General features: G+C 39.0%; 1 protein-coding gene and 1 non-coding gene across 5 annotated transcripts in view; both read left to right on the plus strand.

Moving 5' to 3' along the window:
* The window catches only part of znf385b (zinc finger protein 385B), a 39,325-nt gene that overhangs the window by 5,578 nt on the left and 17,650 nt on the right, over positions 1–16,097 (plus strand). For 3 of the 4 annotated variants that reach the window (XM_025063973.1, XM_025063970.1, XM_025063971.1), the window contains 3 exons: positions 13,076–13,255; positions 13,330–13,476; positions 13,882–13,983. In XM_025063973.1, the coding sequence (XP_024919741.1) occupies positions 13,078–13,255; positions 13,330–13,476; positions 13,882–13,983 (427 nt within the window). In that variant the 5' untranslated portion in view covers positions 13,076–13,077. The remainder of the gene's footprint in view (positions 1–13,075; positions 13,256–13,329; positions 13,477–13,881; positions 13,984–16,097) is intronic. The other variant, XM_025063974.1, reaches the window with a different exon arrangement.
* On the plus strand, positions 15,065–15,136 carry trnae-cuc (transfer RNA glutamic acid (anticodon CUC)). Its single transcript has one exon. It is a non-coding gene; the product is annotated as a tRNA-Glu (tRNA).

Below are 16,097 nucleotides of genomic sequence, written 5' to 3' on the forward strand. Positions count from 1 at the left end.
CAGAGCCGTGGGCTTGTGTGACTGGTTGTTAGGTGACATAACTGTGAGAGACACTGACAGTCGGTGCATCAGTGCATGGGAGAGATGAAAGTGTGAGTTGAAAGAAACAGGTGTGTGCAGGTGTTTCACTCTGCTGCGAATGCTGACTGTGTTCAGAACAGTTCACAACTCATATATCAGAGGAGTTTCTTTAACCCAATTCTGTACAAAGATGTGCTTGCATTGTTGTGTTAGGTTTCAAATATACTTTATTATTATATACAGTAATAAATAAATATTGTATCTATATTTAAAGCTCAACATATATATATATATTTACATATACATACATATAATATAAGCTGTACGAACACTATCAGAAACCTGACATTTAAGAAATGTTATTGCAAAATGTCGTATGACAAATGTTAAGGTTGTCTGTGTAGTAAATCTCGTTGTATTCTAGAGTTGTGTTGAACAGTTAAAATGTGACACATTATTTTTGGAGTTGATTTCAACTGGCAAAACCGCTGACATGTATAGGAGGCCCTTCATCTTTCTGGGGCTCCGGAAGATAAGTCTTAGACTTGTGTTTGTTTAAGGTCAAAACGTCTTATTTATTCTCACTTATTTAGAAGTTGCTCTTACCTTATCTTATTCTTAGTTCTCCAAACCTGAATCAGAAAATTCTATTTATCCCCATGTGACTTTCAGAGGATGTTTTGAACACACCCACCCACCCACCCACCCACGTTTGAACCCTTACTTTGTCAAGGTCTATTTTACCCTATAATGGAAAAAAAATGGTTGAACACTTTTCCATGTGTTTCAACCAGTTATTGAATTACACATATGTACTTATTTATAAAAATACTTATTTTGTCATATCTGGTAGACCCTTGATTGAGTCTATGTGGCCCCAGAGAAAGAAAATAATTATTTATGACCCAACATGAAAAATCAGACTAATAAATGACACACATCCCAGTTTCTGAGGTCCACAACAGCCTCAGTTTTATTTTGTGACGTCTTAAAAAGCCTCACAAAATAAAATTTGACCTTCATCCAACAGTTCAACACCTCTGGGTGTCATTGAATGTTTTTCCTTCTTATTTGACTTAAACACACAACGTGTTTAAAACCACGTCTTCAGTAGTGGGTTAGTTTGCTATATTTTTATTTGAATTCACTGCATCTACATGTGAGTTGTACAGTCAAGTATCTTAAAGGGGGGCGGGGCGGGGGGGGGGCAGTTGGCTCTGTGGTGTTAAATCTCTTTCTGTGTGTTTGTATGTGTGTGATTGCATGACTGTGTGTGTAAGCACGTGTGTCAGGGGTCCAGCACTGGGCAGATTGAGAAGCAGCATGTAGTTACGTCAGAACAGATTAGTTTGGAAACCCACAGTGAAAACACACACACCAGACACACATAAGTGATTGTGTGTGTGTGTTTGTGTTTGTGTGTGAGAAGGCAGGATGCTCCCATAAACTCACTGCCATCATCCACACCCATTTAATGCTGCTCTGTTAAAAGGCGTCCTGTGAATGTTATGTCAATATTTAATTAAACCCAACATAACATTTATGACTTTTGTTCATGTGCAGGAAAATCACTGTAGTATTTCTACCTCCGTGTCCTAACGTCACTGTCACTTTAATGACCCAAAGGGGAGATCTTTTTTATTGGTACGAAAGCATTTTTCTATTGATAATATTTTATAGTTTGTTTGTTTTGTTTTTTTATTTGCAGCCGGTTAGATTAGCTTTGCAGAATCTGAAGTTAACGTGACCCATCTGTAGCCTTAGCATCGGTATAATTAAAACTTATTCTATTAAAGCTGGACAGGTTCTTTAAATTCTTACTCTGGTTTTTCATTCATAACAACCATATGGATGAATCTCAGTAGCGGAGCAAACAACAGGAATTATTTCAAACCGTTCTCTTTAAAGAAAACACTTCAAATGTGAGGTTCACCAGTTTTATGAATAAATCTGTCTCTGCAGTGGACCGTAAAACCGCTCTATTACAGTTTTCATTGCCTTCGCCTTTGCGTCTCCCACCGCTGTTCTTCCCAGTTGTCAACATCCCTGCTGCAGTACTGACCTAGTCTCAGTCTTAGCATCTGTCTCTGCTGGTCCAGTACAAATATGAATGGTATTAAAGTCCCTGACCCTGATTTTTTTGTGTCCTCTGACCAGATATTTGTCTCTACAGGCAGCAGTGATGCCTGTGTGTGAATGGTGGACTGAGTTATGAACCTTTGTGTAAATTGGTTAATGGCAAAGGTGTTTTTTTTTTTTGGGGGGGGGGGGTTAGTAAAGACTGGAAAATCACTTAATACAAATATGGACAATTGAACTTTTCTAATGCATTTGCCTGTCAGAAATTTAAAACATTCTCACTGTCCTTGACATGTTAAACCTAATGGTAGTTGGTTATTATTCATTTTTATATTCCAACTCATTCCAAAATGAGTAGGGGAAATGTATTGGTGGAATTTTTTATGAGAGAAGTTTGTGATTTTTGAACCGATGTCCATGGGAACCAGAGTTCTTTTGGAACCAGACCCTGGTGGCACAGCGACCTGCTTTTTAGGGGGCTTCACAAATGACTCAGACTTGGATGGGATGTCCATGGATAATATAACTTCCATTCAATAAAGTAATTTGTCAAATTGAACTGATGTAATAATGTGTAACTATTATAGTGGGGCTATTTTACCTCGCATTTGAGGTTTTCTCCATATATTCAATCATGTGCTAAATCACAGTATAAGCTGTTTTTGAAGCTTACTTTTAGCTCTTGTAACTACAATATATTGTTGCTAGATTTTAGTGTTCTACTGTTTATCTTTATTTAACATTTTTTATATTTTTCTTCATCATTTAAAAAAAATGAATAAAACTTTTATTAAATAATTTGTAAAATGTTTTTCAGATTAATAATTATATTTAAATGTTGAATTGTAACCTGTATAATAACAGTTTCATGCTAATACTAAGTCACTCTGTATGAACATACATTCTAGATAACACAGAAAAAGACAATGCATAGAAAAAATAAAAGCTTTTGATTTAGAATTTTAATTAAATTAATAATAATAATAAATGCCTATCATGTGTCATAACTAATGTGTAGTTAAATCAATTGAAAGACAAAAACCTGTTCAAACCAATGCTATAGACAGAACTGTTTTCCTGGATGTTTAAAGGGTGTGTGAACCTCTGCTCCTCCATCTCTGTTTTCTTGTGACCCCAGTGACCTCACACCACACACACAACTTATTCTGTAGGAATTTGTGCTGTATATAAACTTTTTTTTTTACGGAGAATTACAAACCTATTTCCCCCGGAGATATTTTTTTATTATAGCAGGGTAAATGGATCACAGACAGGATGTGTGTGTGTGTGTGCGCGTTTCGTGCCCGTGCTGGCTTCACCAGAACAAGGTGCTGTCGTCAGTACATGTACACAGCCCCAATAGCCAGCCACCTCTCATTACTCCCATTCTGTCTGTTGTGATTTAGGGAGCTACGTGTACGTGTGTGTGTGTGTTGTGTGCCCACAATCCGTGTGGTCTCAAGAGGTTTTAATTAAGTTCCCGTCATGTGACAAAGTGGAAGTGATGACGGTAATAAAATGTGATTGTGATGATTATTGAAAACACAATTACCAATGGTGTGAGAGAAAGTGAAAAAAGGGGAGGAGTGGAGGAGCAGGAGTAGAAGGAGGAAGACAGGAGGCAAAGGGGGAATTGTCTGAATAAGACGTTGTGTATAAGTGTATAAAGGAGAAGTTGACTATGCCCGTGTAAAAGACAAAGTGTGTGGAAATAGGACGGCAGTGATGAAGTGTTTCCTCATGCCTGGCGTCTCAGAGGTATTATACATACACACTGAGGTTGTGAAGGTCGCACTGACACACATACACGTGGTAACACACTGTGTCAAACACAGCTGGGAGGCTGCAGAACGCAGCAGGAGTTGAACCGGTGAGACTGCGTGAAGGCAAATCGCAGTGTATCCTACAAAAGCCCAATATCTTTGGTTGTGGTTGACCTTATGATCTACAGCTCTTGAGAGCTGATACTTCACATTCAAGGTGATGTTCAATGTCACCCTTCTCCTTTGGATTTTCCAGTCGTCACTCATTAGCAATGTAGGCAACACTAATATTTCAAACATTGCTGTTTATTTGTCTTGAAATAAAACCATAATTGGCAGTATGTTTAATATTGTCTTAATGGATAATCACTAAGATTGTTTACTGATGACATAATGATTTATTGGTGGGGCCTGTTATCCACCAATACATCTGACATTTATTATTAATTCATCAAATATTGACTAAAGCAGTGATTCCCGACCACTGTGACGTGGCACACTAGGTGTACCGTTGAAAATGATCAAAATTCACTTAATTGTGATGAAAACTATTATTTATTTATTGCATATAATTTTTCTTTGCTTGTCAAAGCATGAAAGACAGAACAGTACAAGTACTCTTCTGCTAGGTGACAGCAGATGGCTATGGAAACCGAAGAAAAGATAATCAGAGCTGTTGAAGAAGATCTTATTGAGTGTCTTTCTTCAATTCCTGCCAGTATATCAGTGTTGTTTTCAACTAAGCAGACTTTAACAATTTTAGTCCAATTTGTGATTGGTGGTGTGCCGTGGGGTTTTTCCTGATATGTATGTGCCGTGGCTTAAAAAAGGATTGGAAACACTGGACTAAAGCTTTAGATTATAAATCGTTTTTAAAATAATTTTGTAGTCAAACATTTCCATCTCTATTTAGATAACATTTATTTTGGAACACTGTCACTATGTCAGAGAGAGACCATGAGAAATAATATATCAATGGGCTGGAACATACAGTCAAGCATGTAGGCTATGAAATTTGTATGTTCTCCTCATGTGTATGTGGGATATTGCTATTTCCTGAGTATGAGTGTATGAGTGTGCCCTCGCCTGTTCACAGCTGGGATTGGCCCAGCAACAGATAACTATTAGGTAATAAATGATTTAGTTAATAACTATAAGAATGAATGAATGAATGAAGGCTCTGTCATGCTTCGGAGCTGCTTTCCAACCAGTGGTATATTGAGGTCATACTAAACTTATTTTACATTTAAGTAGTATTTAATACACATATGAAATCATAATGATATATTAGACATATAAACAAAACATTGACGAAGCAACAAAACTACATCTTTGACCATTTATTTCCTTGTCCTGTGTTCACCACAACCAGAAGCTTCTAGGTCTGGAAATTTTTCAAATGACATAGTTTTCTGCCAGGTGTTGTTCAGTTCTGTGCTGCGTAGGACCTTGACCTGTCCACAGAGAGACACCTTCTGTGGGTCTGTCAACAGGAAAAATGGCAAGCAGATGTCAAGTGAGGCAGAAAATCAATTTGAGAAATTGAAAATAACACTTTGTCCTCCACGGAACATCCTCGAAGTCCTTTGTGGCATTGCTCTGTCAGTCCAGGTGTCATTGTCTCAGTGTGAGGGAGACAAAACTAATCAGTTTGTCCACCTGTCTCTGGAGGTGTTTGTTTCTGTCCATTTGTCTCGTGTTTCTTCTTCCATTAGTTGAGTAGGACTGCTGTTGAATGTTTGATGAGTCAGCATGTTGAGAAGGAAGTGATGTCATAACCTTCTCCTCGTCTTTCCTCCCACGTTTATGTATTTAGGACACGTCCTAATTACTTCACTTTGTATTGACAATCGCAAAATCTCCTCAGTTATTTGGTTCTGGGTGAAATAAAAGTCAGTTTGATGAACTTGAATCCATAAAGTGACTTAAATATCTACCAGTTTTCTCAAAAAATGTTTCTAATGCTAGAAATGTTACACAAGCTATTGTAGCTTCTGAAATGAAGTAACTCCCAGTCTGCATTGACTCTATAAAACCTGTACACCAGCTTATTCTAAATGTGGGCACTTTCTGTTGCTGCCTCCAGACTGGGGCAAAATTTAGCTGAAGCTCTGGCCCTAAAAATACCAGGACCTGTCCCAGAAACTCAAGTAATGCTGGCTTTTAAAATAAAATTGGGCAGATTTAAAGATAAAGCAGTAATGTCTGAGGTCACAACAGTTTCATCATTTCACCTTTGATTCTTTAATCCTGAGAACTAGAACGTGCAGCGTCAGAAAACCTAAGTGTAAATGTCTTAAAATATATTTCCCAGTGAGTCATTTTCTTTTCTTATCCAGTATGTGTCCTAACTTCACATCCCATGCTAGGACTTGGTGTCTCCTGAAACAGTTGCTTATAAGTATGGTGGCCTGGATGTTACTTCTCAGAAAGACAGAAATACTGTTTGTAGGACATATTCTGCAGTCCAGTCCATTGGACCCACATATTAGGTACCTGCAATTGGTTTGGAAGCAGCTGCAGACTAAAATTGTCCACTCAGACTTGTTTATATAGGTCGATTGTTTGTTTTTTTGTTTGTTTTTTTCCCCTCTTAGCTCACGTGTGCATACATCCGAACTTTACATCCATATTTTTTTAATCTGCCTGATTTGTTGTTACTTGGGTGCACGGTAGCGCACAATGGAAAGGAAATATAATGACATTGTACCACTTAGGTGTAACCAACAGAACAGTGTGTACAGTCAGCAGACTAATGTTTACATCAGTGACACATGCGTGCCAATAGAGTCAGAGGGATGTCAGAGGTCATTGCATTTCTAATGGGGTCTTTGGTGGGAAGAGTTGTCGTCTGTTAGCATCTGTCCGTCTCTCGCGGATGTTCGGAAATTGAAGTTTATTGTAATCTCTATCATTAGACCACAGATTACGACCTAGCTGTACCACAGCACTTGCACACTCAAACAAACACACCCTTCTGTGTGGATTATAAACTCAATCCCACAATCCCCCACTGGATCAACCAGTGATGTCCCATAAATCCTGCACAGCCTGCTGGGTAACCTACATGCGGTCGGTGTTTTTGTTTTGTGTGCGATGCATCATAAACACCACCTTGAATACTGCACCATAGGAGTCTGGAGACACTCAGCTGAAAGGTTCTGACATTTCCATTGAGTTTAAATATTTAAATATGTGACTGTTTGTGCAGGTCTACTTGTTTCTGTAGGTGTATTTTAATCGCAGGCCATCTGTAATAGACAGACATCTGGTTAATCTCTGTCATCATGTGGCTACCCATTAAGGCTGTCACTTTTATCCCAGGTTTGCGTGTCTATTAGCACAGCAGCACATCCTGTTTAAAAAGAAGTAGTGAAAGCAGTCAACGGTAAAGTTCTTGATTTGAAACCTGTGAATTCACCTCAGGATGTCTGAGGAGGGCAACAAACTTACTAAATGACTGTTTCACAGAAATACAGCCTAATTTCTGCAAGGAACAATCTTTAGCTAATGGCGTCCGTCGACCTGTTGCAATATACTACATTTGCTGTTAGCAAGCAAGCTAACCAGTTTTTCAGGGCAGGCTGTACTGCTCACTTGCTTCAGCATGCTGCTTTAGTTAAATCTTGACCAGAAGGTAAATTGGTTGTTTTGTAGTTCATGGACTTAGTGTTGTTTGCCAACCATTAACAGCTCTACAGCTGTGCAAGGTGAGCAGGCTGTGCACTTTCAAACTTTTGAATTTTTCTTTGTTGAAGATGTTGCATGTCAATAATCCATGTGTGTCAATTACAACCTTACCCGGTTACTGGACTGGTTGACATGTTAGTGTCAATATAGTGGCTACAAAGCTGTGTGCAGGCTTTCAAGTCTGTCTCTGTTTTCTTTGTTTTTTGTTTTTTTTTAATCGCAACTAAACACAACTGTATTTTGTTAGCGGACGGTAACTTTCTCAAGTATCTACTAATTATATGGCAAGTAGGTGTTACAGCATCAGTCCCAAGACTTGGTCGTAAAATCTCCTCCATTATTGAACCTGATACTTGCTGTTCAGATGGACTCATTACTAGTTTTTACTCTTTTAACAAAATAATCTCCCAGATGTTTATTTATTTTTCCTGCAGACACAGCTTCCCAACTCAGGCCGAAACGACACAAACCAACCTTTTCTATATAGTTGGTATATTCCTTGAGGTGCATGGGAAACTCTATATTCCTGTACTCTCCCAACAAATCCAACATAACCTCCAACGAAGGAGGTTTGAGGAAAAATTTCTGCTTCAGCTTTTTCGTTTCTGATCTCAGCAGTAAAAATCCACCAGTGTACAAGAACTCAATATTTGTATAAACGCTGACACATCTTTTTTGTTCAACCTGAACCGAACATTGTAGAAACCGTGAAACTCTTGCAGTTGTTTTCAACGTTTCAGCAAAGCACCTGAGAACCCCTACAGCAAACAGGCATTAAATATGTGCATTTTATTCTTGATTTGCTGTTTGTTTATTTTCGCTCTCTCTCTCTCTTCTTGCCTTTGAAAATTCTGAGATATCTTTAGGCGCTGTGCAAACGCAGCAGGTTTGAGATCAACCCACAGATCTTCTGTCATGTTCAAGGCAGGCGACTGCTACCAAAAAAGAACTTTATCTTGTGTGTTTTTAAGTAGTTCATGGCACTGAAGAGTGTTTTTTGGATGATAGTCATGTTGTAGGTTCCAACCTCTTTCCAGTTCTACCCGCTGGTCTGACTGCAAAGAATCTAGCCCACAGAACTTGGGTTTGTGTTTAATGAATTTCCATTATTTTCTCTTTTCCATTTGGCACGGGCTGCACTGGCATTTCCCCAAAGCAACATTTTTACACCTCCCTACACACACACACACACACACACACACACAGTCATGCATACACTTGTTAAATGTGGCAGCTGAGTACAAAAATGGCAGGCGTTTGCACATGTCAATCTTATTGTTGAAGTGGGTAGAATTGTTTACATTTATGACAAGTCAATAATCTATTTAATTTATATTTCTTCGTCTATTTTTGTACACCAAGGCTTCCAAACTGGGCTTTATTTCATAACCAGATGGCTGAGTCCATTTATTATATACTGTCAAAATATGTAGGACACAGCTGATGAATTGTTATTAAACTGTTCATGGAAAACAGGCAAAATATAAAAAATAAAAATCCCAGCACTGGAAGGATTTGAGTGTAGAGCTCACAGTTCCTGTTGGTTGTATGTTGTTGTCAGGGCTGTATTTGTCAGCAGTGTACGAAACGGTTCAGTCCTTGATTCAGTCCTTTTATTGTAAAAGTGGATTTTCACCTTGAACAGAAATCGTCAGGTCCTGATGGAGCAGAGCAGCTATTTAAAGACAGAAGGCACCGCGTCCTGCAGTGAAGGTTGGACGGACAGAATCACCTCACTGTGCCTGACGCCTGCTGTGGTGTGTGTCAACCATACAGCACAATGTCACTTAAACACGAGGGAGGGAGGAACGCGTTCAATATCAGTGTCTGACCTTGATTTACGTTGAACTGCTGCTTCTGTCAAACTGTCACCACGCACAGTGATCACTTCACTGAGTTTACATGATGGAAGACAGTTACTGCTGTCACTGTGATTCAGACTTTCTGTGAGACTATAAACCAGTGTTTCCTAAACTTTTTTCTGGCGATCTGTATTTTAAAAGTCACAAACCTTTGTGACCCAAGTCAATAGACATTATTCGTAAACTCCTGGGAAATATGATGCGAGACGACCCAAAAAAAAAAAAAACAATGTGGGAAACAATGCCATAAACCATGTACATGGGGTCCCTGATTTACATCAGAGTAGTAATGTGTCGGAACTCTCATACTGTCCGTCAGTACATATGTCACTCACCTACGCTGACATGTTTAATTTGAGTTTAACCTGTTCTTTGTCTCTCAAAGTTTAAGTAAAATTAACTTAAAATTATTTTTATTTTTTCGAACCAAGTCCGTTGAGTAGAGATACTGGGTTCATCTAGGGAAAATTCTAGAAACATCAAACTGTATTTTTGTACTTTTTTGTTCATGTCAATGCTGCTACAGCTGCTGGCTACATCTCTTATGTTTTGTATGTGCCTTTGTGTATGTACGTATGTGTATGTGTGTGTGTCTGTCTGAGTCTTTGACCACTGTCCTTACCAGTTATTTGCCTAAGGGTGAGACACGGCCACTCTAGCCTCCCCCATCCTGACCCCCTCTCATTCTCTCTGTCTTGTCATATCTCCATTAGATTCTTTGTCCTTGCTTTCCCTAAGGCCGCCCTGTGTATGTGTGTATGGATGCACATGTCTTTCTAGGGCAGTGAGGACAAGTACTGGTTTGAACCCCATCATTGAGAGGAGTTTTTTTTTTTTTTTAGATTGTGTGATTATTTTGTCAGGGCCTCACACCCTGAGATTTTTGTGTAAGGTAAGAATAAATATTGGGTCAGACTGAAGTTCAAAAAAGGCAACAGAATGCATCATGTCTTTTGGGTGCTTTCACAAATATAGGGTCAGACAAGTGTGTGTGTGTGCGTACATGAATGTTGTTTTGCAGTCTCTCAGGCAATAACAGACCCAAGTGACAACAACTCTTATTGTCATCTTTTTGTTGTTTTATTTTTTTTTCCTTTTCTTTCTAGGCCGGCAGACATTCACGCATTTTGCCCGTGCACTGGCTCCTATGTGAACCAAACAATAAGCAAGTTACAAACGGTAATGGTTGCCTTTGTCATTCTGAATGGAAACATAGAAATTACAAAATCATAAAAAACGCGGCAGTACAATGGGAGAGTTTACAGCCTCTACACGGTTAGAGCAGAGCAGAGCAGAGTAGTTCCTGCAGGGGGCCATACATTACATGAGTCATTTTGAACCTGACAGCAGACTGTCATTGTTAATATCTGTATGTCATCATGATGTCTGACTGTGGGGATATTTCACACTGGTGGGTTTACCAGATGGATGCATTCACCATGAAGCAGTTCCAGTTCAATTGTCATTGTGAATGTTTCCTTTTTAAATTTGAGTACGTAAACCATGTAAACCATAAAAATGAATGAACCTGTGTGTGTGAGAAAGACCTGAACCATCAACATGGCTACAGGTCTACACAACATTATATTGGTTCAGAGAGATACAGGATTTATATGATATTATATGATATATGATGAGATCAAAAGCTGCCTTTTTACAAGATTTTCCTATTATATTTCACTAAAATGCCTAAAAATGTATTTCTGCACATTATTATAAAGAATGCAAAGACATGCTGTTTATAAACCTGAGGTTTGAATTTCTGTTGATCCAATTCAGTTGGGGAGGAGTTATTCTCTCTCTCTCTCTCTCTCTCTATATATATATATATATATGTGTGTGTGTGTGTGTGTGTTACCTTAAGTGCACACTGTTATTTTGCATGCATCGTAATCTACACTGCCTATATATATATATATATATATATATAGGCATATATATACACCTACCTGGACGATAGTGTGTGTTTGTGTGTGTGCTCTGAGCAGATATATTTAATCCTTTCCTTGTGAAAGCTGATGTCAGCATCACCTGGATCCCTCTGTGGTTCCACTTTCAGTGAGTGTGTGTGTGTTTGTCTGAGCCCAAATGTGTGTTCACATTTTATAGCTAATTCATCACAGTGGCAGATTAACCAGCTGTCTGCCGAAAAAAAAGTTTTAACTATGAGCCGGAAAAGGGAGACAGAGAGAAAATCAGGTGAAGAGAGAGGGAGATAAAAGAAGGGGAGATGGAGTCGGTGAAAAAAGGAGGAGAGAGAAAGAGAGAGTGAAGGTAGAGCCATACTAAGGTGTGTTCAGAATGGTTTTGGTCGAAACACACACTGGTGCTGTTGTGCTCCAAGTTACTTAGTTACCTAGTGACTAGGTGTAAATGTTAAAATCAGCATCTCAGCTTCAACTGAACAGAACTAGTCCAGGTAAAAAGTGAGTCTTGGTCCTCTTTCCAAAAGAAACCTGGTGTTTGCTTGATAAGCACCATACACCATATGGACCAAACCAGTCAAACCAAACTGAATTTACATTAAACATCTCAGAAACTGTACATTATTAACACAGAGTGTAGAAGCCCTTCAGTAAAAAGGAACACAAATTGAGAGATATTTTTTTTTCTTTTAATTTCTATTGCAGATACGGCAGCATTGTTGCCATCACTGAGGTTTCTGTTCTGTGTTGACCAGAATTTAACACTAATGAAATGAGTTGAGTCTTTTATTTATTTATTTTCTGCATTATTTTCTGCTGTATTTTACACCTTTAGTTTTTGTTTGGACAATTGTTGTATTTTAAACACTTCAGGACCAAAAGCTTCAGAAGACTATGTGCCAGCTTACCAGGAAATTCGTTAAAATTTACAAAATCACACCTTATCCTCTGAGGGCTTCCATGTTGCCACCTAGCCCAGCAGGTTCATCTGCTGTATTGATGTTTTGTTCTTCAGTTCACTGCCTCATGGCCACCAGCAGCTGCTCCACCATCATATGGAATGTTGAAAGGACACCATGGGGAAAGTGTTTCTTCTGTGCCATAGCTCTGTTGTGAACCATTAAAAACCATAATGGACTGGTTTAAACCGGGTTCAAATGCCTGAAGTGAATTAAAAATACTGCACATAGAGAAGTAACAGTGAGTAACAGCTCTGGGAATAAGACAAACTGAAAATGAAAGTGAGTGTGTCTGTGTGTGTAGGTCAGACCATGCCTGTGTCCATCTGCTGTCCTGTTCATGCTGCCAAGCCACATGAAACACACACACACACACACACGTCATCCATCTCTTTGCTTTTACTCATTACTTCATTGCACTCCCTATGAGCTCCTTAATTCTCACTTGGCATGTAGTGTGTTGTATTGTAATTATATTTTCCTGATGGTCATCGCAGTGGTTTTGGGAAATATGAACTGTTGTTGTATAAGATTATTGAGAACAGTGTAAGGAAGCACAGGTGGCCATCTGTCATGTGATTGGTAGTGTCAGGAAACCAAAACATGAACAGGAAGCAGACAAATTAGAGCATAATTAAACACTATATACAATACTGAATCAAGTGGTCTTAAAGTATAAGGCCTTCATCTGGAATTCATTAATTTGAATTGAGTTTGAATATAAATTAGATTTGTATAATAAATAAATAGCTAATTCATATTTTTTTTTTCTCCAGGAATGAAGACTCTCCTCGGCCCCTCTCCGGGTGGGCAGATCTTTGCCTTTGGAGGGATGTGTCAGGAGCTGGTGGACACCCCTTCTCCTAGGAGCATCAGTGTTTCTGCCCCTCAGACTCCACCTCCAGGTGATCTACACGTTCCAGCGCCAGCTCTACAATTTCACCTTCCTGCATTAGGTCTGTTAATGTAAATTTTATAAATATTGTAATTTTGTCCTACGCTAAAACTCCGTGCTGTTGTATTGCCTCAGGTCAGGGTGTGACCTATTCCCTGTGTGAAGTGTGTAACCTGCAGCTGACCTCAGATGCTCAGGCTCAGCTGCACTACAACGGCCGATCTCACCTCAGGAGAGTCAGACAGCTTCAGGTTGGAGAGGCAGGTCAACGCGCAGCGGGAGGTAAATTGAGTGACTCCAGCTCATCGGCAGCAATGTTTTGAGAATTTGATGGAATTGGTTACATATAGATATCTATTACTGTATCCTTTAGTGCAGTGATAAAAACCACAAGCAGACCAGGATGTCTTAGCAGTGTTTCAAACAAAATTATAAGTGAAGTCCAAATACCCCAAAAACAGATGAATGGAAACAGAAGTAGTTAAAAAAAGAAGAAATAGTTATATTAAAATAGTTATATTGATAAGTATTTACAGCACAGCTTGTCGTAGTAACTTCAGAAGCAGCCGTGTAAATATTTGCTTAAGCCATAATACAAGAATAGCAGCGTCTCTGACAGTATCAGCAGTTTATTACTGTCATCCCACTTTTAGGTGTTTGTTAATGGGCTGTTTTTATTTCCTGCAGGGACTCAGTCCAGGTCTCTTCCTCAAGCCACAGGACTCGGCCCTCAGTCAGCACGACTTACTTCAACCTCGAGCCTCAGTACTCCAACAAGCACAGCAGCAGGTAGGACAAGTGCTTTTTTTTTTTGATAACACTCGTGATTGTGAGTTTCAGCAACAAGCACAGCAGCAGGTAGGACAAGCGCTTTTTTTATTTTTTATAAAAGCTGATAACACTCGTGATTGTGAGTTTCAATGTACTCACATTTAGCCAAGTGTGAAACTTGGGCCTATTTAGTTAAACACAATGCTGATAAACTTGCAGGAATTAAAGAAAGCACATGTAAAACTTTTCTTGTAGTTTTTTAGCATATTGCTGCCAGCTAGTGGAAGAGCATATGTGTTCTGCCTACCTTCCTGCCCTGTCGCATAAGAAAGTCACTTCACTTTACTTTGAGCATTTGATGCACTAGTAAATATCTATATAACCAACTTAGAAATATAATTTGTAAAATTATGAGACAAAACAACCTTTGTAGGCTTGCCTATTTATCTAGATAAGAGGAAGAGCAGCAGTTTTTTTTCTGATTCCCTGAAGGAGGTCACAAAACAGGTTTGTCACCAGTGAGACATTGAAGTTACAAATGACATCAATTTATCTGTCTGTCTGTCTCTCTGGTAAGTGGAAATGACTTTGGCCCCTCCATAATTAACATCTGCTGTCAACATCTGATGTGGTCAAGACAGCAGTGTGTGAAAGTGTTACTTTGGAACAAGGAACAGTAATTAAGTGATGAGTCCTGTCCGGGTTAACGCAGTGATCAGTGTTATTGTTGGAGCTGGCTTCATTCAACTTAACTGTGATTAGTTTGAGTCGTTTGATGTGGTTGTGATTAGTAGGTCAATCCTGCTAATGTTGTTAAGTGTATGTAGTATGTGCCATTGTAAAAGTGTGGCCTTGGAATAATCATGTTTCACTGGGACTTCCACTAATCTTTGATTCTCTTTTTCAAAACCACTTTACTTATTTATTTGTAGTATTTTAATCTAATCACCGAACATGCTGTCGATGTGTGTGATGCATGCATGGCCTGAACTAGACAGGCTCCCAGCTGCTGCAAAACGTTAAAGGATGTCCAGCACAGTAGTGGGAGGACCTGAAAACCTGTGACCAATATAATATCGAATTGCTGAGCTTCCACCACTCCCTGGTAGTCTAGTGGTTAGGATTTGGCGCTCTCGCTGCCGTGGCCCGGGTTTGATTCCCGGTCAGGGAATTTCTGTATTGGTTTGTCCATTTTCAGTGATGTGTCATTGAGTTGCTCTGTCTTCTGGAGAAGACCCCAAAATGTGAGAATTGTGTACTTTGTCAGTTTTTGTCAAACTTCTGGCCTGAGGCTTAATTCCAGCACGTGACAGCATTTATAATAATATCATTCTCCTTTTTTATTATTTATTTTCAATTGCTGTCTACTGAACGAAAGCTTTGAAAGCTGTTTGACTGCAACAAAGTCTGTGATTCAGTTCCCACTTTTTACAGTCACAGCCCTGGTCTACAAATTGGAACTCAGCTGAAAGATGCAAAGATGTTAAAGTGGAGCAAACAGCATCGGGTCATTAAAGTGGGACACTGAAGTACACCAGCATTTCTCAAAGACTGGGAAATTAGTCTGTGCTGACTTTGACTTTTTATATTAAGAGTTTTCTTTACACTCACTAGTTTCTGGTCTGTCAACTAAAACACAGTGTGAATTTAACAAGTTATTTTTTTAAGGAAGAAAATAGACCAACAAAGAGCAACATAACTGTCCAATAGCAGCCTGGTCGTAGCGACCAACATCCTCCACTCTGGGTATCCTCTCAAATTCACCTCAGCTTCCATTGAAAACATTAGAAAAAACTAACCACAGTCAGTAGGTAAATTTATATCTACGTTCATAAATCCTGTGACCTTTGTTTCTAACTTCCTGCTACTTCCTGTCTGATTCTGTGGTGTTAAAACAAGGGAATAAATGACATGTACACATATGCCTTATTACAGTTTGTGGGGATAATGATGTCAGAGGTACAGGAAACAGAAAGACAATCTCAATCTCTCAAACACACACACACACACACACACACACACACATGTCTGTAATTACATGCCGCCTGTCTATATCAGTGAACAGGGTACAATATCACTGATTAAAAATTAAAACTCTCTTTGTTGGACACATACACACACATACAGCCTGT

This window comes from Cynoglossus semilaevis, chromosome 16, assembly GCF_000523025.1.
Source record: "Cynoglossus semilaevis isolate Cse_v1.0 chromosome 16, Cse_v1.0, whole genome shotgun sequence".
NCBI lineage: Eukaryota > Metazoa > Chordata > Actinopteri > Pleuronectiformes > Cynoglossidae > Cynoglossus > Cynoglossus semilaevis.